Below are 24,112 nucleotides of genomic sequence, written 5' to 3'. Positions count from 1 at the left end.
ATAAACGTCACTTCCTGTAAGAAACCTTCTGTCACCACCATCCTTCACAGAGTCCAGATCAGGTGCCCAGGACGCAGCCTTTCAGGCTTCGACACTTTGCCACCTCAGCTCCCAGTGGCACTTGTGTCTGTGTGGTGGTTTCTCTATTAAAGTGAAGGTCCTCGAGGACAAAGACCATGTCTGTGCTGCTGTCCCAAGGGCATCCCACCGTGAAACTCGGTACTCGGAAAAAGGGCACAGTACACACCATTGCCTGACTAAATGATCAAATGGACAGCCGGGGGCAAGTGGTGAGCAGGGGCTTAGAGACTGTGGCTCCTTCTAGACAGGTAGTCCCAGGAGCTGGGGAAAGTGAAAAAGCAAAGTCCCAGCCTTGCCCAGCTCCCAGTGCCTAGTGGAGCCTGCGTGGACCGGCAGGGCTGAAGAGAGGAGGCCTCACCTGGATGGAAAAGCTCTGGCCCTCCGGTTCATGGTGTCCCACCAGCATGTAGCTGCCCTTTCCAGAGAGGTAGTAGTACAGGCCATCAAACGTCTCCACGTGGTACTGCCCCCAGGACCGGCAGATGCTGTCCCGCTCAGGGCCGGCGTTATACACTGAGACAGAGCAAAGTGAGCCTAGCTCTGCATGAGCACCGTGCTGGAGGCTGAGTTCCAGACCTGGCAGGGCCACCTCTGTCCCCCAGGCTCTCAGCTCCTGGACCTACAGCTTCTCTGAACCCACGGTCCCTCCTGGGGCTGGAGAGATCAGACCTACCCAACTGGCAACGAGGTCCAGTGGCATTGAAGCGTCTGCAGTCACAGAAAGCTGGGTGCACACACTCGCCCCCGTTGAAGCAGGAGAACAAGTCTGTAAGAGAGATACAGGGAGGTTCCCCGCTGCCCCGGAGCAGCAGAACCAAGACACACATCTCCTCCCAGCAGGCACCAGGGAAGTGAAGCCTCTGCCCAGACAGCCAGCCTGACGGGGGCCACACGGGATGCATAAGACCACGGCACAGTCCATTTTCTGATGGAAATTCGGGGTACAGTCTTAGAGTCTTAGCCTTAGTATGCATGAAGTGGCCCTGAGGCCACTTGACCTGGGACTCCAGTTCCTTAAACTAAGCTAAGCTCCTGGCTAACAGGCAAGACAGCAAGACCAAGACTAGGAAGGCTTTGAGGGGAGCAGGGGGAGGCTGCCTCGTGCATTCACTGTTCAAGAAGAGGCCGAAGTATGAACCTGGATGAGTGTGAGAACACAGGAGAGAGAATGACCACGCATGGGGAGGAGACAGAGTATGGTGAGGGAAGGAGTCATGGACAGGACACAAACACGAACACTGCCCCTGATGGGGGCAGCACAGACACAGGACACGCAACTAGACATACGTGTGTGGGGAGGCGAGAAGGCCTTAGATACAGGAGAGGTAAGGATGTAGACCACAGGAATTAACATACGGCAGGACCGCCCCACAGGAAGTAGGAAGCAAGACCAGAAGAAGTGTGAGGTGGGGTGAGGGACCAACCATTTCATGAGTCAGACAGTATGAGCAGGAGCCAGGCCATGAGCATGTGAGCAGGACACGGAGAGGCCCTGCAAGCCAAGCTGGGGAAGACAGGAAGAGACTTCACACACAGAAAGGGGCTCCCAAGTGGTGCCTTCCCAGACTCTCCTATGCGTGGGTCACGAGAAGGGCGCAACTCACAAGATGGTGCACACTTGGCCCGGTGGAGACGCCTTTCCCATGAAGACATGGCCACCGCATCTAGGGCTGCAGCCTCCTTTTAGGGACAGAGAACAATTAGTTCTGAGCACCGGGGTATTCGGTTCCCATGTCTTCTTTCTCAGCATCTAAACATGCCCAAGATGAAGCCCTGCTTCCAGCAGAGGACTCAGAACAAAAGGAATGTTTGGAAGCCTGGAGCCCAGCCAAGCTCAACCCCCTCCCCCCCCCCCCCCGACCTTGGCAGGTGAAGTCTGACTTCCTGTCCACCAGGTGCTCAAACCACCTCCTTCTCAGCGACTGGGAAGTCCTTGACCAATCCTTAGTCAGTTTTCCATGTTCCCGCCCCACTTTAGCCCCTGGTTCCTCAGATCTCCCCAGAAATTCTTACATAGCCCAGGAATCAGGTGTCCCACCTTGCTAGCAATCCTCCAGGCCTTCGGAGACCTCGGGGAATGGGAAAGGGTATATGGAGGGAACCATTGCCACCCTCCTCCCATGGTCCCTGGACAGCTTCTAGTCAAGCACAGTCTTTGTAAATGCAGCCACCATACCACCTCAGATGCAGCTTCTAAGCTACAAAGCACCAAAGCCATTTCCTGGAAAATTCTTGATTTTACTGGATTGATATTTCGCCAAAGGTAACTTGAACTCCTGACCCTCCTGCCTCCACTCCCAAGTGTTGGAATCACCCCTGGTTTGGAGAATTCTTTAAATCTCGTCCAAATAATTGGTCCTCAGGACAAACCAGGGGTTTGTAATCATTTTCATGTCATGAACCCCTTTAACAGTCTAGTGAGGCCTGTGGTGGCACCGTCTCATAATTGTGTAAATACATAAAATCTAAGATTACAAAGGAAACCAATTATTATAATGTAAATATGAAAACCTTTTACTGATGTGTGCTTGAGTAAAACTGTACATCTTTAAGAGTAGCAAACATAACTGTCATCTGCTGGTGATAGGAAACCCCTGTGGCTCCCTTCAGTAATTGGCACTGCTAATACTCTTGTGGTTACAGTAGCAGTAATCAAAAGTATACTAAACCTCACTTGGTGTTTGAAATAACAGTGTCTTTTTCCTCGGCCTGGTTCATGGCCTCCTGGTTACACCTCTAGTCCTCTGGAGAATACCTGAGCTCTACAGAGGCAGGTGGATCCTGTGAGCTCAAGGCCAGCCTGGTCTATATAGCAAGTTCTAGGCCAGCCACAGCCATGAAGCAAGACGTTGTCTCAAAAAAAAAAAAAAGAAAGTAAGCTTGCCTGGCTACTAGTCTGGGACCCATCCCTACTTTCTTAGACCAGGCATTCTGGATAGAAACCCCCAAAGCATCCACAATACGTAGGCCTCAGGTCCCCAGTTACTGCATAGGGAGAGTACTGTCAGTCCTTTTAACTCTGGAATAATGGGAGCTATCTCCCTGTGTCACCTGGACTAGATGCTCAAGACCTGTGTTCGTTAGTTCCACGTCAACTTGACACAGGCAGGAGTCATTTGGGAAGAGAGACTCAACTGAGAAAATGCCTCCATAAGATTTGCCTGTAGGCCAGTCTGTGGGGGAATTTCATGACTGATAATCCATTTGAGAGTGCACAGCTTACTGGAGAAGTACCAACCCTGGGCAAGTGTCCTGGATGGCTTAAGAAAGCAGGCTGAGAAAGGCATGGGGAGCAAGCTAGTGAGCAGCATTCCTCCATGGCCTCTGCTTCAGTTCCTGCCTCCAGGCTCCTGTCTGCCTTGACTTCCCTCAGTGATGAGCTGTGAGCTGAGAGTTGTAGATGAAATAAACCCCTTCCTCCCCAAGTTGCTTTTGGTCAAAGTATCTTATCCTCGCAATAAATTTTTTTTTTTTTTTGGTTTTTCGAGACAGGGTTTCTCTGTGTAGCTTTGAGCCTTTCCTGGAACTCACTCTGTAGTCCAGGCTGGCCTCGAACTCACAGAGATCTGCCTGCCTCTGCCTCCCGAGTGCTGGGATTAAAGGCGTGCGCCACCACCGCCTGGCCGACAATAGAAACTCTTAACACCGGACCCCTCTCAGTGGAAATGCGTGAAGCTGCCTAACCAGGAAACCAGCAAGGGAAGCATACTGTCCAGTGGGAATGAGGCGTATGGCTGTAAGAGTCACTATCCCTGTGAAAATGCACAAACTTCTAGAGTCCCGTGGACAGAGGGGCAGACCTGGCTCCAACAACACTTTGGTCTACCCGCTCCATGTGGGGTCCCAAAAAGTCAGCTTGCCTGTCTACGAGAAGAAAGCCCTTTCGACTTCCACTTTTCAACTCAAATAGTATAGGACTCTGATCCTGAACCTGATGCCTAGAAGAGCAGGCCGATGAGAAGAAAACAAGCTGCATCTGCCCATGCTGGGCTTCTGCACCCTGTGCATGCAGGGCAGAGAGCAGGGACAGTTTTTATAGTATAAATCATTTCCCCTAACTCACTGGCCCAAAGGGAGCTGGACACAGCTGAGGGTCAAGCTTTCTGAAGGAGCTTCACCATCTGTGGACTGAAGTGTAAGGTGTCTGTGGTTGTGGAATAAAGAAGACAAGTGGAAGCCAGGATTAGAAAGAGAATCTGAGTCATCCAATCCAGAGATCACCAAAGTCTGGCAAATGGAGAAAACAAACCTTCAAAAGCAAAGGATCCCGGGAGGGTGGGCCCCAGGGGATGGTCAGGAGTCAGCGGATTGTGTGTGTGTGTGTGTGTGTGTGTGTGTGTGTGTGTGTGTGTGTACACTTGAGAGTATGCAGGTCAGAGGACAACCTCAAGCTCTATCCACTTCTCTGGCTTTTGCTCCTTGACTAGTCTTTCCTCGCATCCCCCAGCAGGTGGCCCAGGTCTTGCCTCTCCAAGCTGCCTTCCTGGGCACTGCACATGGCATGGTATGGAGAGGAGCCTGCAATAGGATTTCCAGCTCTCACAGGCCAGACAGGGAAGAGAAGGAGAATACCACCCTCTTAAACCCACAGCTGCCTGCTGTCCTCTGGGGTGGAGGGGAACTCAGCTATCTCCCGAAAGAGCCTTGTGTCCACCTTTCCTAAAAAAAAAATCACTAGGGACCCAAGAGACTAGGAAAAGAGAAACACATAGATTTCATGAATGTGCACATCCAGACCCCAGGAGTGTTAGCTCTTCTCTGAATAAACCCCCAAAAAAGATCTGTGATTACCTCAGGCCCAGAAAGAAGCCCATTCCCCAGTGACACCCTCCCACCCCAGGCATCTCTTACCTGGCCTTCCATCGTGGTTGTGACATCTTCTGCAAGGGACATCTCCTGGTAGCTGTGACTAGATGAGAAATGAGCTTGCCAGAGGTGGGGAGTCGGAGCAGACCTGCTTCCACTCACCCCGAAGCCCAGCCCTCCCTGTATGCTAAGCCCCTGGACCGTTTGTGCTGAGGTAAGATGGGAGGCAGTGGACAGACGCACTCACCTGGGCTCAGGGGCGGGCTCCGGCTGCAGCTCTGCACTGGCTTTCCATGTAAGTGCTGATGCTAAGGAGGGATGGTGGTCTCCACTCCAGGTAAGCCCCCTTCGTGGGGCCTCCCACCCTGTTCTCCCTCTGACCCCCAAAACCCAGCACTGCCTGCCTCCGCTCCACCTCCAGCTTTCTCAAGTCCCTTCTCCAGCTCCCAGGACTCTCCAGAGAAGGTCTCCCTCTTTCCTTCTACTCCTTGGGCCTCAGTTCTCTCTAGTTCTCCACCTTGGGTCTCTTCTCAACTAACTTAGAGCCATCTGGGTCCCAGGCATGGCTGTCTCGATATCTGCCTCCCCGCTCACGGGTCTCTGCCCTTCCTCACACCATCTGTCTCCTGGCTCTCTTCCACCTGCCCAGACCGGTTCCCCTAAACATCCCCCAGCCCCAGGCTCCCCCAGTTCACAGGCCCTTCCTCACCCTGACGCTGCACCTGCATGAACTCCGTAGCAGGCTCAACGCCGAACAGACAGAAACAAGAGAGAAGCAAGCGTAGTCCGGTGGCACGGGCTCCCATCGGGGTGCCAGGCGACGGGAGAGCCTGCCGCTGGGCTCTGCTCCTAGGTGGGTCACACCTCCACGGGCAGCAGCTGTCCCTCGGCTTTCAGCCCTGCAGCTCCTTAAGGCCCTCCTCCCAGGCACCTGACTCCTCCCCAGGGTAGAGTTACAGGGCTGCCCAGCTCATCACCATAAGTTAAAAGCCGGGCTGTAGCCCCTCCTCTGTCCTTCACGACCACTGTAACTACCCCTCCCCAGGGAAGTCCCCGGGGGGAGCAAGGAGGCACCCTGCACAGACTCCAGTTCCCTCACCTGGGTCCTAGAAGCCCCTTCCACTAGAAAACAGACGTTCTGGTACAGTCCGGAGCTACCTACCCTCTCTCCGTTTATAGAAGGCTACCCTCGGCCTGGGACATGCCGCTCGGCAGTCAGTGGCAGAGTAGGGCTCGGGCTTGCTGAGTCCCAATCTGTGCCTCCATAGCTGCCCACTGTGGCTTCCATCTGGGCCCCAAGTCGCCATCTTATCCTCGGTAAGGGCTCAAACGGGGAAGGCCATGCCTTAGTCCTCAGGATGCCAGTGCTGGCTCAGGAAATACTGTGTGTGACCAAAGGGCTTTGCTGTCCCCATCAAGGCCAGAGTGGCAACAACCACTTTGGTCTTACGAACAAGAGGTATTTCGTATTTGCCCCTCACAAACCCCTGAGTAGGGGTATAATTAGGGATGCACACACTCATTTAGCAGATTTGTTGAGAGTCTCTTTTGTGCCACTTACTGTTCTAAACACATGGTGGGTAAGCTGGCCTCTTGGGGACAGCAGCTGAGAGTCACCGACAGAGTCCTGCAGAACACAGGGTGGTCTCAGAGCAGAGGCATTTGTGGAAAGAGAATCAGGACCCAGTGCCGCATGAAAAATCAATAGAGAGTAGTATTTTTAAAAAGTGTCTATGGTCACCGGAAAGAAGGGCCAGCTGGCTGTGGGCTGCGCTCTTCTGGGTAAGAATTCTTTGTTCTGGATTCTAAATAGGAGACCAACAGCCATGTGACATACTTAGGAAACGCAGCAGAGGCTGGAGAAATGGCTCAGGGGTGAAGAGTACTTGTTGCTCCTGCAGAGGACTAGGGTTCAGTTCCCAGCACCCACATGGTGTACAACTGACCATAACTCAAGTTCTAGGAACTCTCTTTGGCCTTCCCAGGCACCAGGCACATACACACAGTGTACATGCCTATATGCGAGCAAAACACTCACACAAAATAAATAAATAAATAAATAAATATATAAATAAATAAATAAATAAACTTTCAAAAAAAAAGAAGAAGAAGGAAAAGAAAGGTAGAGACTCAAAGACGTAAACTGAAAGAGGACTATATCTCGTGTGGTCTTCTCCCGACCACCAAACGCCTCAGAGGTCTCTCCGACTTACCCAGTAAATAGCAAAGAATCTTAGTTTCCGTTAACTGTCAACTTGACACAACCTAGAGTCACCTGAGAGGAAAGAGCCTTGACTGAGGAGTTGCCTGGGTCAGACTGGCCTGTGGGCTTGCGTGTCTAGGGGGATTGTCTTATTAATTGATGCAGAAGGGCGCAGCCCACTGTGGGCGCCACTAACCTTAGACAAGTGGTCCTGAGCTTTATAAGCAAGCTAGCTAAGCACGCGCCCGGGTGCGAGTGAGCCAGAGAGTGAGCCAGAGCGGCTCTCCTCCACAGTTTCTGCTTCAACTTCCTGCTTGGGTTCCTGCCTTTTCTTCTGTCAAGGATGGATTCGACCTGGAAGCGTAAGATGGAACGATCCTTTCTTCCCCAAGTTGCTTCTGGGCAGAGTGTTTTTCACAGCACCAGAGTGAAACTAGATCAGAAGGTGAGGACACATCATATTTTCCAAGTTATTTTCTCAGGCATAATTTATATCTTAATCTAGGCCGTAGTTTAGCACCTATGAAAACAGCTTGCTTGCTAAACCTTGGCAAATAGCAGAGGGATCTAAAGAGGCTTCTCATGTCTCTAAGTTACAGCTGTTAAGTGCCTGCCTGACCTGGGCCACTGTTGATCTCCTTGTCCACCCCTTAACGTGGCTTGCACATGTCAGACAACTCCTCTGCTAAAGCCAGGCACTAGGTCCACATCCCACCACACACCAGTGAATGTGTGTGCTGGGTTACTTCCTGGTTTGTTGGGGACCGAGCAGGTAAGGAAGAGTGGAGGGAAAGTGAGTCAGTGGCTGGGGGCATTCCCCCACACTGGCAGGCCCCCATGGAACACAGAAAGACCCAGCCTGACACACACACACACACACACACACCCGCCCCAGCCCCCAGGAGTTTTTGTACTGGGAAGGTGAGTGGAAGAGGTCTGGGTGAAACCTAGCAGAAGGTGAGAAGTGTATGGAGTAAGGGGTGGGGGCTGGGGTGGGAACGGGGGTGGAGAGGTGGGCCCAGGAAGGCCATGGCTTCTGCCTGGGAATCCACCTACATGAAGGGTCTCCGAACTTCTATGCCAATGCCATCACAAAGAGTTCCAAACCTCAGCTGGACACATTGGGCCAGGTTTGTGATCCCAGCACTTGGGAGGTAGAGGCAAGGACTTCGGGGGACCATCTCCTTGGCTACATACTGAGTTCAAGGCCTGCCGGGGCTATATGGGGCACTCTTTGAAAAAGGAAACGAAGTTCCGAACTACCTCTCACCCCCTCTGCCAGAAGTCTCCTCTCCTCAGTCTTCTGCCTTAACCACGTGTTGGGGGAACCACTCCAAAAAGCCGCCAGCCTCGCTAACCAAGCCCCCATTAGCACCTCCACACAGTGGAGTCCCTTTCTTTTCAGGGCCTCGGTGCTGAACTCCAAGACAGGCGACCCTGTCTCCACGCTGCCCTTTCTCCTCCCAGCCCCGCCCCTGCTCTCCCAGGCCCCTCCCCTAGCCCCGGGAAAGGCGTGTCCTCGGTCTGGTGGCAGACTCACCCGGGCATCGCAGACCGGCACCCTAAGGAGCGGGGTTGAGCTGCTGGACGCAACTGGATTAGGTTCAGCCATGGACCGGAAGGTGGCCCGGGAATTCCGACACAAGGTCAGAGCTAAGAGGTGCCTCGAGCCCTGTGGACTGTGGAGTCCCTGGTCCGGTGGGTGGGAGATGGACAAGGACCCTCTCCCTGCTCTGAGGGCCTTGGGCAGGCTTGAACTTCTGAAGTTGGGGGGTCCTCAGCAGAATGAGGAGGGAACGCTAGGAGTCCCATTGTGAGGGCTTCTAAAGTGACCCTCTCCAGAAAGTGTCGCTTCTCCTTTGGCCCTCCAGGGGCTGATAAACTGGACAGGGAACGCAGACAGTGGTAAAGTTCCTTCCTTACTGGTGCCCCCAGTCTAGGGGTCTCCTGGACCCCAGCAAGTGTCTGGGCCAGGCAGAGAGAAGGGAAACTGGGCCTTTGACTTCCAGAGTAACCGGGAGCACCCTGCCAGCACCCCGACATTTCTACAGGGCAGAGGGACAGGTTTAAAACAGTGCAGCCCGGCTTCAGGGGAAGGACCGAGGAGGGGTTGAGGGTGTGAAGAGCCTGGCTTTGGTCTGACAGACCCCTCTAGTAGAATCCTACTTCCCTGGGTATGTCCTGGCGAGGGGCCACACTGGTTCTTTAAAGTCCTCCAAGACCTTTACTGAAGTCAGGGACTTCCTAAGGTGTTTCCCGGACTGCAGGATCTGTGAGGCCACGGAAGACCACCGAGAGGCAGGGGCCCAGGGGTGGACCTCCTACCAGGCCCCAGATGGGGGTGAAGCCAGGCAACAGCTGCTCACAGGCCCTGCCCGAGGAGTAGGGAGCTGTGTACTCTGGGGCTTGACACCAAGATGAACCCCTTCCCAGTCCGAGGGGTAGAATGCCTAAAGCAAGGATTGGGTGCTCCCTCCCCTTCTTCCCACAGAGATGCCCAGAAGCCAGCCACCGTGGGACCCCAGAGGTTACAGGTCAAGAGTTTAGGTCCGGCGACAGGGATCAACCATTCACTTAAAACATGTTCTGAGCACCCGTTTTGTGTCAGACCCAGTCTGTTCCCTCTCGTGGCTTATTGTAAGGGTGGGAGGCAGGCCTCGGGCACAGAGCGTTGGGATCAAGGTTTGGTAGGGGCAGCAAGGGTGGACGCCTCGGGCATTCCGGCTCCCGTTCCCAGGGATGAGAAGTGACTGAGAGTTGAGCAGGACTGGGGAGCTGGTGAATATTAAGGGAACCATTTGTGTTGAGAAGTGCACTGTGAGCCTGGGGATGTGTGGGGAGACATCTCAGCTGTCGTGAACATTTGTGAGTGTAGGTTTCAGTCAACCCACTTTAAAGGTTCCCGTTCCCTGTCTCAGCTTGAATTTCTCTTTCCTGGCTTCGGTCTAGGAGTAACTTCAGCTTTTCTTTCGCTTTCCTGCAGGGCTGTTACCTGCACTTCACCTCTTTTGAGAGAATCACCCCCAGTTCCCTGATGTCTGGCTTGACTACACATTCGCCCCTCTTCTTCCTTTCCTGGTTCTTGACGGCCTCAGGGCCCTGCATTTCCCTGTCCAGGCTCCTCCTCTGAGTCATTACCTATTAATGTTCTCATGTCACAGGCAGGGCAGGCATCTTAGTGAGCAAGGCCTGGACTGGACTTTGTGCCCTTCTGTCTCAGATACAGCAACAGCCTTCCCCTACCAGGATGGGGATCATCCGGGAATTGAGAGGGGACATGCTGTAGCGACACAGGCAAGCTGGACGGACTTTACAGCTTGCTGTTGCTTGTTCTGTATACCCCCTTCCTGACTGCTTTGGGTAAATTCACTCCTAAACAGAAGTTTGCAGTCCAAATCTTTAGTTGCTAGAGGTGGTGTTTAAGGTATTGTCATGGATGATGCTGGGTGACCTCAAAGTTACTTGTCCTGTCTGTAACTGAAGACTCAAATCTGTGAATTGGGCTTACTGTTTAATAACATGTCCTGCATGGGTGCAGGAGGCTTATGTAAACTGGGCTTTTAGGGAATCCCGAGAGTAGGGTCAAGTCTCACCCCTGCCACTCACTAATGTGGAGACCTAGAGCAAGCCATGCAGTCTCTGAGCTTTTGTGTCCTTCGCTGTATGAGGGGGGTGTGCAGTGCCTATAGGAGACAGGAATTGGTAGGAATTTGAGTGTAGGATGCTCTGGTCCCTGGCCAGTCTGTATGAGTTACTGTAAAGGTTCTCTCCAGCTGTTGCTCCTACAGCCTTTCGTGGTTCCTGTCCAGAAGCAGCCAACAGTATTTACAGCACTAACTGCCCTTCCCAGTAGGAGGGAACAGCTGTGGGTTGGGAAGAGCCAGGCCAGGATGATCAGGGACTAAGGACTCTCCCCGGAGAGAGTAGAGCACCGGCTTCTCAAAGTAGCCTCCTTGTTCCCAGCAGCGCTGGAGTTGCAGAAACCTGGTTACTCATTTGCTCGGAAAACTTTTATTGCCTCTCCAGCAATCACACGTTTATGAGCAGCTCTGGTGTACCCTGCCCCAGGCCCAGCAGCCAGAGGCCAGTCAAGCAGCGAGGGAGGGTGGGATGAATGAGACCAGAAGAGCCCTTCCCTTCTAGGGTTTGCTATGCATTCATCCATTCATGCATTCATTCGTTTGTCGATTCATTCATGTATGCATGTGTGCAATAAACACTCTCGGGCCTCCTAATACACGCCAGGCAGAGTTCTAAGCACCGAAGAGCAGAACAAAGCCCTGCCCTCATCAGGAGCACACCCTGGTGGGGCAGACAGTTACCAAGGAAATGAAGAGTTTCTTATGATGGGGTGCTGTGATGAATGCTGGGGGAAAAGTAACCCTGTGAAGGCGGGGGATAAAAACCAGCAGGTGATGTGTTGTGTACAGCCACCAAGAAGGCCTCTCTAAAGAGGTGACATTTGAACCTGGAAGAAGAGGGAGGCGCCATGTGGTGGGTGTGGAAGAGGGAACAGCGGTGGGCACAAAGAGGGAAGCATCTGCCTGCCGAGCTTCAGAATAGCAGGCAGGACTCTGAGGGGAACAGGCGGATGAGGACAGAGTTCAGAGACGCGGGCTAATTGAGAGTGGTTTGCGTTGAAATATGACTGGCCCTGTGACTCCCAGAGTGGAAGGAGGACTTCACTCAGCAGGACTCGGAACAGGGTCTGTTGACTGAGGTTGGCAGTGGAGCTAGAAGGCTTTACTTGTGGACCAGCTGCAGGTGTGAAGGGGGTACGGTACGACCCCCTGCTCCTCATAGCAGCGGCGGCACAGAGTAAACCTGAGTCCCTTTGGGATGCCTGCAATTTGAGGCGCCCTGTAACTATGTCTGGTGGAGAGGGCTGTTGGGGGGGGGGGCGCCTAGAGGTGAGGGTTCTGGAGTTCTTGGGGTAGGAGTGAAGATGGAGAAGACCCAGCCTATCACCAGGGGCCGGATGAGACAAAGGAACCCCAGGCCATGTAGGGGAGCTAGAGGTGCAATTGGAGGCCAGGCTTGCCACACCCCAGCTGAGCCACACCCTAGCCCCTTTTTACTTTTCTTTTGTTCTGAGAGAGCCTCTTGTGTCGCCCAGGTAGGCTGGCCTCAAACTCCCCATGTATTTGAGGACCGACCTTGAACTTCCTTTTTTTTTTTCCTTGGTTTGGGTTTTTTTTTTTTTTTTTTTTTTTTTTTTTTAGAGACAGGGTTTCTCTGTGTAACAGTCCTGGCTGTCCTGAAACTTGATTTGTAGGCCAGGCTGGCCTCGAGCTCACAGAGATCCGCCTGCCTCTGCCTCCCACGTGCTGGGATTAAAGGTGTGCGACACCACCACCCTGCCACCTTGAACTCCTAATCCTCTTTTTTTCCACCTCCCAGGTACTGGGAGCTATAGACATAGACCAGGAGGCCAGGCTCTCTTTGTACTTCTTATTTTGAGACAGGACCTTGATAACTTGCCTAGGTTGGCTTTGAACTCTCTCTGGCCCAGGTAGGACTTGAATTTGCAGTACTCTTGCCTCAGTCCCCTGAGTATCTTGGACTACAGTACTGCACCACCAGGCCCAGCTGAGACTCCAGAAAAGATGAAGGATAGGTCCGTGACCTTCGTGGTGCAGGTCATGCCGTATTTTCACCCCAAACTCACCTAGTTGTATACACGGAATGTAAACAGCTTTTCACGTGCCAATCACACTTCAGTAAAGTGTTGTTTTTGTTTTTTAAGATGGAAGATGTTCCCTTTGTGCCGACTTGCCACAACCTGAAATCACCTGGCTGGAAAGAGAGACTGGGTTGAGGAACTGAGTGGATTAGACAGGCCGATGGGCTTGGCTGTGGGAACTGTCTTGTTGTTAGTTGAGGGAGGAAGGCTCGCCCATTGTGGGAGGCGCCATTCACTGGGCACGAGGTTCTGAACAGCATAAGAGAGTGAAGACACCAGATGAGTGAGAGAGCTGGCAGCAAGGGAACGTTTGTTTTCTCTGCCTTCGATTGTGGATGCCATCTGACTAGCTGCTTTGGGTTCCAGCCTTGACTCCCCACAGTGGTGGATGATAGCCTGGAACTGTGAGCCAAATTAACCCTTTTCTACCTAAGCTGCTTTTGGTTATTGGAGTGTTTCCATCACAGCAACATACGTGAAATTAGAATGCAAGATGATAAAACAAGGGTCAAATAAAGCTGGAGTGTTTACTGTGTGGAAGGGAGGCTGGGCCTTGACTCACCTGTCGTGAATGGAGGGCGGACCGCTGGCGGCTGCTGAGGGTGCAGAACTTCATCTTCTCGTTCTTACCTCGTTTTACTTAATAAACACACATGACTGCCTGCTTTTCTGGAGACTGCTCTGAACTCTTCCCATATTAACTCACTGAATTAATGATGAAAGCCATTATCCTCAAAGAGAAACTGAGGCAGGGAGAGGTACAGACACAGTCCGGGAGGGCTTTGCTGGCCCCACCCCCACACTCACAGTCCACGTTCTGTGGCTCACACAGGTGTAGAGGGAGGAGACAAGTGAAGGACCTAAGGCAGAGGTGGGGACAAGGAGAGTACAGGAGCTGATGAAGGGTGCAGCCGTGATGGTGATGCTGGAGGCAAATGTCCATGTACCATGCTAAGCTCGCAGCAGCCAGAGCTGCAGCAGAAGACAGGCAGCTTCTCCCCCGATGAGCTCATCCCTGGCCTTGAGGAAGGGCAGGTATACCTGAGCAGCTTGGACAGGCAGCGAGAAGCCATCAGGGACCAAGGACACGCTTCCTCTCTCCTCATATTGCGTGTTCTCATGTTGTGTCTTCCACCAGCAGAATACAACCAGAGGGTCTGGGAGGCCCTGCAAAGCCCCCAGGACAAGGACTGGGAAGAGGCTGGGCAGGCACAGAGAGGCAAAGGCAGGGCATTGCAGTTGGAAGCCGCACCGAGTGCTTTAATCCGCACAGCAGCTTAGGAAGCATGCAGAGTGCAGCAAGAATTATTTAATTGATTCATACCCCCTTTCTCCCAGCCTGAGTGAGTCACCCCTGCAGGCAAGGGCCTAATCACAGAGAGGGAGAAGGACTGGGAACACAATGCCAGCTGCATATCAATGGGAGAACATTAGTACTGGTGGACATGGGGGTGATGGTGTGGTAGAGACCCCTAGCAGCTCCTGGACACCGAGAGCTCCGTTAGGGCTTCTGCTCCCCATGGCGAGTGAGAGCCTAGGAAAGGAAAAGCTTACTAAATTTAGTTACAAAAGATTGGCATCTAGCACACAGTAGGTGCTTAATAAGTGTGTGTTGGACAAGGGCACTCAAGGGACACACAGAAAGTGGATACCATGTGGTAGATGGGATTTGAGAACCAACAGGCTTAGTCTAGAGTCTCAGATCTGTCTCTCGACTCTGTTTCCTCATCTGTGGAATGGGATAATAAGGTCTATCTCCTGTGGCTGTTGGCAGGGTAGCTTGTAGGTCAGTGAGCAGAGTGCAGCCAGGATGAAGGGATGGGAAGGGGCTTAGGCTGGACCTCCAGGAGACTCTAGAGGAGGAGGCTCAGCCCGCCTCTTCCAGGAAGACGGGGTTCCCGTGGGAGGAGGCAGAGTTGCCTTGGCTGAGTCTGGGAACAGCTCTTCTGTGAGGAGGAAACAGACCCGGGGAGGCTGCAGACATGTGTGCTGAGGAGATACAAGATGCTGACCCAAGACTGAAGCAGGAGGGAAGGGAGGCTCAAGATCGGAGCTAATGGAGCTCACTCCTTCTTCAGCAGACGCCAGGAGTGTGCATCTGCATGCATGGCATGTCCACGGGGGACCACGGGGAAACAGATCACAGCCAGAGAGGAGGGGAGAAACCAAGTGCTAAGACCTACTATGTGCTGGGAACTTTTTATGTGCCTAGAATTGCACACAGTGCCCCAGAGCAGGACCTCCTAAAGCTCATTTAAGGACTGGTGTTTGGGAGAATTCCAGGAGGAGGTGTTACTATCAAATAACAAACAAACAAATATATATTGGTTTTTCAAGACAGAGTTTCTCTGTGTAACAGCTCTGGCTGTCCTGGAACTCACTTTGTAGACCAGGCTGGCCTCGAACTCACAGAGATCCTCTTGCCTCTGCCTCCCAGGTGCTGGGATTAAAGCCTTGCTCCACCACCACCTGGCTGCTAACCACAGTTTTAAAGGCCAATTTGAGTGATGGTGGCATTGTTACCACACAGCCAGATTTCCGGAGACTTCCATATTTCTGTTCTCTTTCTTGTGTGCCCTTGAAAGTCTGTAGAATGAGGTGTGAGACTGCTTTTAGAGAACAAAGCCAGACTATTTCCTCAAGTCCCCGTGGAGACATTTTTGGATTGGGAATGGTCCCTCTATTTGTGGAGCCCCCTGCCATTCGGCTTCACATTCCTACCTCCAGAGCAGTCTGCACTAAATGGAGCTGCCTCCCTAGTTCATTGGTATACCGGTGATTCTGAAAGGACGACTTAGAAATTATAAGAGAGGCTGAGGCAGCTGGGTGGTGGCGCACGCCTTTGGTCCCAGCACTCAGGAGGCAGAGGCAGGCGGATCTCTGTGAGTCCGAGGCCAGCCTGGCTACATAATGAATTCCAGAACAGCCAGGACTGTTACACAGAGAAACCCTATCTTAAAAAACAAAGAACACAGCTGGGGTGTGGGGGTGGCTGGTGCTGAGAAGATTCCATTGCCATTGCGCCCCGGATGTGCTTGTCTGTGAACAAGCACTCGAGTTGTTCACAGAGTGTGGAGAAGATGATGCTGCAGACGTGGACACATCAGGACAGGGTTGGTGTGAGCTTCAGGTGAGGCAGAGCCAGGCCTGCAGGCTGTCTCAGAAGTGGACTAGAAGGGTGTGACTTGTGGGCGGGGCCTCTGGATGCAGTAGTTGGCGTCTAAGAGCTCTCCACAGGGCCTGGGGCCCCAGGAGCAGGATGTTTTCCCGGAAGACCATCTCCAGTTGTCTGTACTTGGCCCCAGGAAGACGGAGAAATAGAATCGTGAACCCTAAATTCCCAAGCCCTCTTCAACTTCCTACCCTGGTTTTCTAGTCTCCAGTCCATGCATAGTAAGTGTCATCCATGAGGACAGTCCCTTGCTCTTTAAACCTAAGCATGCAGCAGAGGCAGTCCCCAGAGAGACAGAAGGGAAAGTCAGTCCCAAGACTTCTGCCAATAGAAGAGTCCCTCTCCTGTCCTCACCCACTAGCTGCCTCCCTCCAACTCAGCAGACAGGGCTGTTATGCCCCCCTAAAGAGCAGAACCAGTGGGGTTCAAAGTGTCACTTAAAAGTTGTTCCGTTTTCTCCTTCCTTATGGACCAGGTGAAGAGGTAGGGGTGTGTGTGGAGGGGGTGGGCATCCTGGGTATCAAACTAGAGTCTCATGTATGCCAGGCAAGTACTTTACCACTGAGCCCCCCCCCCCTCCAAGCTTCAGTAACCGGGAAGAGAGTCAGTCAGGTGTGGTGGTGCTGGCCTTTAATCCCAGTACTCGGAAAATAAAGGCAGGCAGGCAGATTTCTGAGTTTGAGGTAGCCTGGTCTACATATTAAGCTTCAGGCCAGCCAGGGCTACACAGTGAGACCTTGTCTCAACAACGAACAAACAAAATAAAAAACAGTAGAGAAGAGAGAGGCGAGGATTAAGATGTCTCTTAAGGCAAAGGGTTGGATGTTGGGGCCTGAAGGGGACTTGGGTGCTCTTTGCCCTGGAAGACCTGAGCCCTACTAGACCTAGGTTCAAGTCCCAGCTCTGCTTGTTAGCTGTGGCCTTGGGTTACCGCTGTGATATTCCCTGTATAACAGTGTGAGAATAAGGGTCTCACAGGGTTGGTGCTTGAACAGATGTCACCATAGGAGCTTCTGGAAATCTGTGAGAGTCTTCCCTTCCCCTTCTGTCCCCATGGCTCTTCTTCCCAAATGGCAAGGGCAGACCAAGAGGCAGACTAATGCATCCATTCAAGGCTTATCTATCGAGTACTTAATCTGTGTTAGTCATGAGGAGTGCAGACCGAAGTGGAGTACCTTTTCTTCTAATAGACAATTTCCAAAAAATTACAAACCGAAGTTACAAATGATTAGGAATGTCCCAGCAGAACCAAGAGATCTCCTGGAGTGGGAGTAGGTTGGTTAATAGGTAGGAGAAATGGCCTCTGTGGGAAAGAAGTCAGCCATGAGGGTGAAGTAGAGAACAGAGGAGAGCATATGCCTGAGCTTGGGGCTCGAAGGAGTGAGGGTCTGGCTTATACAGGGAGCTAAAAGGAGACCCATGCAGTCAGGAAGAGTGGCAGGCTAGGACAAGGACTTCCAGAGGAGGGGTTTGAAGTTTTCTGTTCGTTCGTTTGGTTGGTTGGTTGGTTTTTGCTTCGTTTGTTTGTTTTTTCCATGATGGCAATCAACTCCAGAGCCTTGTGTGTGACAGTCAGGCCCTCCAACACTGAGGTACATCTTCATCCTTTGATTTTACGTGCATCAAGAAGCTAAGAAGCACTCAAGTGGTATATGATCTTCTACATGAAGGTTTTTCTGGGCCTGGTCCTAGGGATTCAGTACCATCTATGCCACCTCTTACCCAGCTCCTGTCTGCTGGGGGCTCCTGCAGTAAGGAAGGGTGACGTAGAGAGTCTCTGTCACACACTCTTTGAGCCCTTGGAGCTCAGCGGAGAACACACCCTTCTGGGTTCCTCCTATCCTCAAATATACATGTAGATATAGGAGGAAGGGGACTTCCAGATGGAAACTGGGAATCTGCATTTCCTGCTCAGATCCAAAGCTCCAAGAGCTGGGCCTCAGGGTCCTCTCTACACTGGGACAGACTCTCCAGGGTCTTCCAAAGTCCTTGAGGTACCTGTGGAGAAGGCACGGTTTTCCAGGTCCTGCTCCAAGCTCCAGGCAGAAAGGAGAGCTTGGCTTTTGCAGCAGCTTCTCCTATGAAGAGCAGAGACAGGACCACAATGCTAACTAGCCCTGGAGACCTGAGGGGAGGAGGTCCCCATGTCCCCTCCGCACATGCCTCGCCCTGCCGCTCTGTCTTGGGCTAAAGAGAAAGCCAGGATGCAGCCCTTGGAGATTTGCACTGAACTTTGCTGAAGTACAGAATCTGGGGCTCCTGGATCCCCAGCTCCGCAGGGATGGACGTGCTAATGAAACAGCTCCTGAACATGACCTCGGAGGCCCAGCTATTGACGTCAGCAAAAGCTGGAGTGATGTAACCTAATCCTCCCCCTGCGGGGGACACCCGGGATGGAGAAGGAGAGGCCAGGAGGCTGACTAGTGGACAGACCTCAAGGCCAGGCTAGGCCAGGGCAAAGTGTCCCGGCAGAGGCAGCACCGAGGAATTCAGTGGTTGGGTGCTTCTGGTGGATGGGATGTGTTATCTGAGTGAGTGGCCCAAATCCTTCCTCAAAGCGTTTATCCGCCACTACAGCCACCATCAGGTGAGACGGTGGACTTCCTCCCACCACGGCTGACACAGGGGGAGCGTGGCAGCAGTAATACGGGGTGGGAGGGTCACTGTTGAATGGGGTCATGTGTGCACATATGTTTTCGACCTTGTGTGCGCCTCTGTCACATTGCCTGGGGATAAGATGTTTCTGGGCTGTTCCAAGGTGTTCTGCATAGGTCTGATAGTCAAGCAGTTTGGTCCCTGGTTTTCTCTCCTCTTCTATCCTTAGCCTCAGGAGCTGCTGTGGGCACTCTGGATGGTGACCTCTTCTCCCCGGGTCTGCTGTAGCATGCTGGGTGCTCATGGGACCTGGAGCTATGTTCTGCTTTTTGGACTTTCAGGTGGATTTTCTAATTGAAAATGACGCAGAGAAAGACTATCTTTATGATGTGCTGCGGATGTACCACCAGTAAGTATGTGTAGCCAAGCCCAGGCAGCCCGTCTGTGTCCCAGGAGTACAGAATGGTGATGTCCTAAGACAGCACATGCTCCGTGCTCCTGGGCACCCACGTACATGCTCGCTCCCTTGCTTGAAGCTTCAGTATGTGTTCACACGAACACTTCCGACTTGGCCCTGGGCTGGGGCTCAGGGGTAGACTGTGAACAGAAAGACTGGCCTTTGACCTCAGGCTGCTTCCAATCTGATGGGGGAGCGGTCGAGTACCCAGATAGGTTCACTAGAGTGTGAATGTTAGGACGGAACCAGAAAGCCAGCTGTCCCCCAACCACCTCACCTGTCTCTGGTCACCCACGTGCTTTTGATTCATTCAGTTTGTAAGCTCTGTTAGGGCCCAGAAGTACAGCGGGGGGTGGGACACTCACCCACCCTGGGACCTCTCCAAAGGACCATGGATGTGGCCGTGCTCGTGGGAGACCTGAAGCTGGTCATAAATGAGCCCAGCCGTCTGCCCCTGTTCGATGCCATCCGGCCCCTGATCCCACTGAAGCACCAGGTGGAGTATGACCAGCTGACACCCCGACGCTCCAGGTGCGTCCGTCGGTCCGTCCGTCCTCAGGCCAGAGGCGAGGACTGGGAGGGGCCACCCCGGGTGAAGAGCAGGCTGCCAGGCCTGAGCGGGGCCATCACCAACCACTCCCCCCACCCCCCACCCCCGTCACTGTAACAGGAAGCTGAAGGAGGTACGTCTGGACCGTCTGCACCCAGAAGGCCTCGGCCTCAGCGTGCGTGGAGGCCTGGAATTTGGCTGTGGACTCTTCATCTCCCACCTCATCAAAGGTGGTCAGGCAGACAGTGTTGGGCTGCAGGTGAGTCAACAGAGCCCGAAGAACGGGGCCAGGGTCTCAGATGCCCTGCCTCCTCCTGATCGACTCCGTGGCACAATGTGGACACCCATTTTCTTAGGCCTTTGGGGGAAGGAGGGAAAAGTCCAAGTGGTGTTTTGGTGAGTGAAAGTCTTCAGGATGCAGGAAAACTCTGTGTGTGTGTGTGTGTGTGTGTGTGTGTGTGTGTGTGTGTGTGTGTGTCTGTGTGTCTGTGTGTGTGTGTGTGTCTATGTGTGTGTGTGTCTGTGTCCGTGTGTGTCTGTGTGCGTGTCTATGTGTGTGTGTGTGTGTGTGTGTATGTCTATGTCTCTGTGTGTGAATGTCTATGTGTGTGTGTCTGTGTGTGTCTATGTGTGTCTGTGTGTGTGTGTCTGTGTGTGTGTGTCTGTGTGTGTGTCTATGTGTGTGTGTGTCTGTGTCCGTGTGTGTGTGTGTCTGTGTATGTGTAAATCTCTCTGTGTGTGTGTGAATCTGTGTGTGTGTCTGCTTGCATGTGTGTCTATGTGAGTCTGTATGTATTTCTTTGTGTGTGTGTGTCTGTCCTCACACAAACTAGACAAACACTCCACCATGGAACTCTCTCCTGCCCTTGCCCATTTTCTCAGGTCAAGCTGGGAACCTGCTGCCCCCACCACTGCCACTGAGTCCCCCCCCCACTCCCCACTTCCTGAAGGAGGAGTGGGCTTAGAGCGGGCACCTGCAGCTTAGTCTAAAGCAGTGTGGTGCTTAAGAACGCAGACACCACTTCTGGACCATCCCATTCAGATCCTGGCCTTGTCTTCCTGAAAGCTGTGACTTTAGTGAAGTGATGGGATCCTGGACCCCACCTTCCTCATCTGTAAAGCCATCTGCCTCATCAGGCTCTTCCAGAACCGGGAGTGAAATGAGACGGTGATGGCGGCTGCCTGAGCCACCAGGGCCGTGAGATGATGTCAGTGTAGGGGGGATTGGTGAGCACCACCGACGAGTCGGTACACATGAGATGACTCGTTTTATAGGGTTCACAGAGGCTCAGCGGTCAGTGAACAGCAGAGCCAGACTTTGACCTTGGGTCTCCTGGAGCTCTGGCAGGCACCCCGTTTCTCTCCTGTGGTCCCTGCACTTTTGTGTCTGAGGGGGACAGGCAGACCTCCAGGTCTCAGAGTTGTTTTTGTCTGTCCAGGTAAAGAAACTTCCAGAGCTTTTGTAATCGACATCCCCAAGGGGGTGGGGGACAAGACTGGGGCTCCAGGGGGCTCCAGTGCTAACGGGTGCAAGACACCAAGGCGGGGGTGGGAGGGGGGTGGGGACAGCCAGCTGACAGACAGGGCTTTGTTCGCAGTCCTGTCTCAGGGCTCTCAGTGGCATCTGAAATTTCAGCCCCTTCATTGTTCTTTCTCTCTGTGGCACAGTTTCCAGCCCAGAAACAGCCAGAGGAGAGCACATAATGAGCTCCCGTCTTGGCGTCAGCTGGGCCCCCTTCTTTCCAGAGTGAGCTCTCGGAGGGCAAGCGCTTCCCTGCGGGGCCCCAGGAAGGAGGGCACCAGGGCACTCTCATGAAACCCAGACATCCACCTTCCCACCTGCTTCTCAGGCTTATGAAATACCAGCCCCCTCTCTGGGGCTGTTGGCCATCTTTTCTTTGTCCCCTGTCCTTCAGATTGTCATGTCACGGCGATCTCCATACAAAGGCTCTTTTGCAGGATTCCATGTAGAGTGTGGGGGAGAGGGAAATGGATCCTGCAACCCTATCCAGGGGCCACGTGGGGATCTTTCTGACGAGGGTCCTGGGCGAGCTCCTGTAGTAACTACACAGGGGACTCCACTCACGAGGAGTTAGGACAAAACTGCCTTCATCCGTTGACTGAACCCGGGTTCAAGTTTCTCATGCTGGAGGACAGCACAGAGAAGATTCTAGAAGGCAGGAGGGATTTGACCTGAGAGGCTGGGTGCCCTGCAGGGGCCAGATTGAACCTTCCAATAGGACCTAGTTCTGGGACTTCAGCCTCGCTGCTACTCCTGACCCCTCCTGGATACTTACTATTTTTTTTCAAACTTTCTTCATGTTTATCTGTGTCCTTTACTCGTACAAGTATGTAGCTGGCTGCTTGCTCATGTAGAAAATGATACTCCAGGCCTTTCCTGTCCCAGCTATGGAATGAACAGGGTAATCCCTGCCTTCCTGTGAGACTCCGGAGCTCTGACCCAGAGCAGGCAGGACACAGGGAACCCTTCTTTTCCAGACACCCAAGGGCTAACGTGGTGTGTGTCATGGAGACCTGACTACACAGCCCAGCAGCCTCTTTGCTCCCTGGGTGACTCCCTGAGCCTCTGTTTCTTCATAGTGCCACTGTGGTCCCCACGTGAAGGCCTCTTTGCAGGGTCCATGCAGAGCAGAGAAGCACAAGTTCCTGCCCTTTGGAGTTGTAATAATAGGTGCCAGGAGCTCCGCAGATGTCCTCTTTGAAGTCAGTGTCCCCAGAAATGTAGAAAGTTCTTTAGCGAGCCCTCCTGTCAGGACACGGAGATGATGGGGGTTTGAGTCCCAGGCAGGGGCAGACCCTTTCCCGGTGGTAATGAGAAGTGACTATGGGAGTGTTGCATTCTGGGAACTCATCTGGAGACCGTGTCCCCTCAGAGTCCAGCCTGAGTCCCCGACCTGTGGCAGCCTGTCTTCAAGGGACCTGTGCATGGGGGTTCATAGCCTCAGTCTGTAGAAGGATGCCTGGGTTCTGTTCCTGTGTGGCAGCTACTGCCTTGGTGGTCTTGGGCAATACATCATCGCCACCCCCACCCCCAACCACCCTGTCGCCTGTCCCTACCTTACTGTCTTCTCTTTCATGAGGTGTTGATATGCAAGGATCCTTCGCTCTTTGGTTGAGGAGCCTCAGTATAAATCCCCAAGGCCCACGTGCCTGGAGGAGGCGATGGCCAGCAGGGGGCAGTCTCATCATGGTGTGCCTCTCAGAGCTGGCTCCACAGGCTTCCTCAATAGTAACATTTATTAAGAAGCTGCCGTGGACCCCGTACTGGCTGGCCTTACACACCTTATAATATGTCTGTTTAATTCTCAACAGCTCTGTGGTGTTCCCATATGAGGGAAACTATGGCTCAGAGTATTCAAGAGACTTTACTCAAGTCATATACCTAATAAGAATTAACAAGTGAGGATTTGAACCCACAGGGCACAGAGCCCTGTCTTCATTCTCTGTTCTTTGCTTACTCCCAGAATCAAGATTCAGAAGTCAGTTTAACTTCATTGGGTTTCCATGGGATGGAACAAAAGAGACTGTACGTTGGCATTAGTGATGTGAGCTTGGGTCAAGAGTCACACACAGGTCCCCTTTCCAGCTCAGTGTGTGTTAGTAATTGACAGAGACAAGAGGCCGCTTCTGAGGACAGGGAGGGACAAAGGCCAGGTGGGCTGCTGGATCTCAGAACCTGATGGTACCTCAGTGGAGTAACGGGGGAACCAAGATGAGGGGACAGAGCCCTGACCCCTGCCTCAGCTCTACTACCCACCCCCCTGCATGCTTCTCCCCACCCCAGATCTTGGTTTCTCCATCCTGGAACTGAAGTGTTGCCCGCCTTGGATCCCTCCACTGTTGGAGGGTAGCTTGGCCGTGACACGGTACCAGAGCACAGACAAGAGCTTTTGCTGGTTGACAGCCCCTCCTGGGCCTGCAAGCGTCTGGTAGTGGGCCTCCTTGACCCTCTCCCTCATACTTGTCCCATCTCTCTGTGCCAAGGTAGGGGACGAGATTGTCCGGATCAATGGCTATTCCATCTCCTCCTGTACCCACGAGGAAGTCATCAACCTGATCCGCACCAAGAAGACTGTGTCCATCAAAGTGAGACGTGAGTCAGGCCAGATGGGACTAGAGCTTTGTGACGGGGTCGGGGGTGGCTGTCAAGCCCCAACTCCAAGGGTGTAGGAGCTTTCCTAACATGCTATGTTTTTCCACAGACATCGGCCTGATCCCTGTGAAGAGGTAAGCAGGCCTATCTGTGAGTCGCCCTGTAGGCCCAGAGTTCTGACATGCGGTTCACACATGCCCTGACCCCCACTGCTCCTGGGCTGTGGGGGGCGGGGGTGGGGGGTGGGGGGGCGGTGGTGACGACTTCACATATCCCAGGCCCCTCAAATGCACTTACTGGCTCCACCTTCTATGTCCCCTTCTCCTCAGCTCTCCTGAGGAGCCCCTCAAGTGGCAGTATGTGGATCAATTTGTGTCAGAGTCTGGGGTAAGAGACTAGGACTACCTTTGATGAGTGTTGGGCATCTGGCCTTGAAGGAGGGATGGTTCCA

General features: G+C 53.1%; 2 protein-coding genes across 2 annotated transcripts in view; one reads left to right on the top strand and one right to left on the bottom strand.

Annotated features, from left to right (window-relative positions):
• Otog (otogelin) overlaps positions 1-5,693 on the bottom strand; it is a 67,274-nt gene extending 61,581 nt beyond the window's left edge. Inside the window, exons 1-6 of the mRNA XM_059253371.1 lie at positions 5,597-5,693; positions 5,135-5,195; positions 4,933-4,990; positions 1,686-1,761; positions 755-847; positions 440-594 (exon numbers count right to left, since the gene is read on the bottom strand). Coding sequence (XP_059109354.1) covers positions 440-594; positions 755-847; positions 1,686-1,761; positions 4,933-4,990; positions 5,135-5,195; positions 5,597-5,693 — 540 coding nt within the window. The remainder of the gene's footprint in view (positions 1-439; positions 595-754; positions 848-1,685; positions 1,762-4,932; positions 4,991-5,134; positions 5,196-5,596) is intronic.
• A 2,938-nt stretch (positions 5,694-8,631) lies between these two features.
• Ush1c (USH1 protein network component harmonin) overlaps positions 8,632-24,112 on the top strand; it is a 46,803-nt gene continuing 31,322 nt past the window's right edge. The window contains exons 1-7 of the mRNA XM_059274424.1: positions 8,632-8,736; positions 18,882-18,949; positions 19,385-19,528; positions 19,668-19,806; positions 23,553-23,661; positions 23,771-23,795; positions 23,991-24,048. Coding sequence (XP_059130407.1) covers positions 8,701-8,736; positions 18,882-18,949; positions 19,385-19,528; positions 19,668-19,806; positions 23,553-23,661; positions 23,771-23,795; positions 23,991-24,048 — 579 coding nt within the window. The 5' untranslated portion in view covers positions 8,632-8,700. The remainder of the gene's footprint in view (positions 8,737-18,881; positions 18,950-19,384; positions 19,529-19,667; positions 19,807-23,552; positions 23,662-23,770; positions 23,796-23,990; positions 24,049-24,112) is intronic.

Source organism: Peromyscus eremicus, chromosome 1, assembly GCF_949786415.1.
Source record: "Peromyscus eremicus chromosome 1, PerEre_H2_v1, whole genome shotgun sequence".
Lineage (NCBI taxonomy): Eukaryota > Metazoa > Chordata > Mammalia > Rodentia > Cricetidae > Peromyscus > Peromyscus eremicus.
Note: the sequence above shows the minus strand (reverse complement) of the source record. Positions and strands in the feature narration are given on the sequence as shown.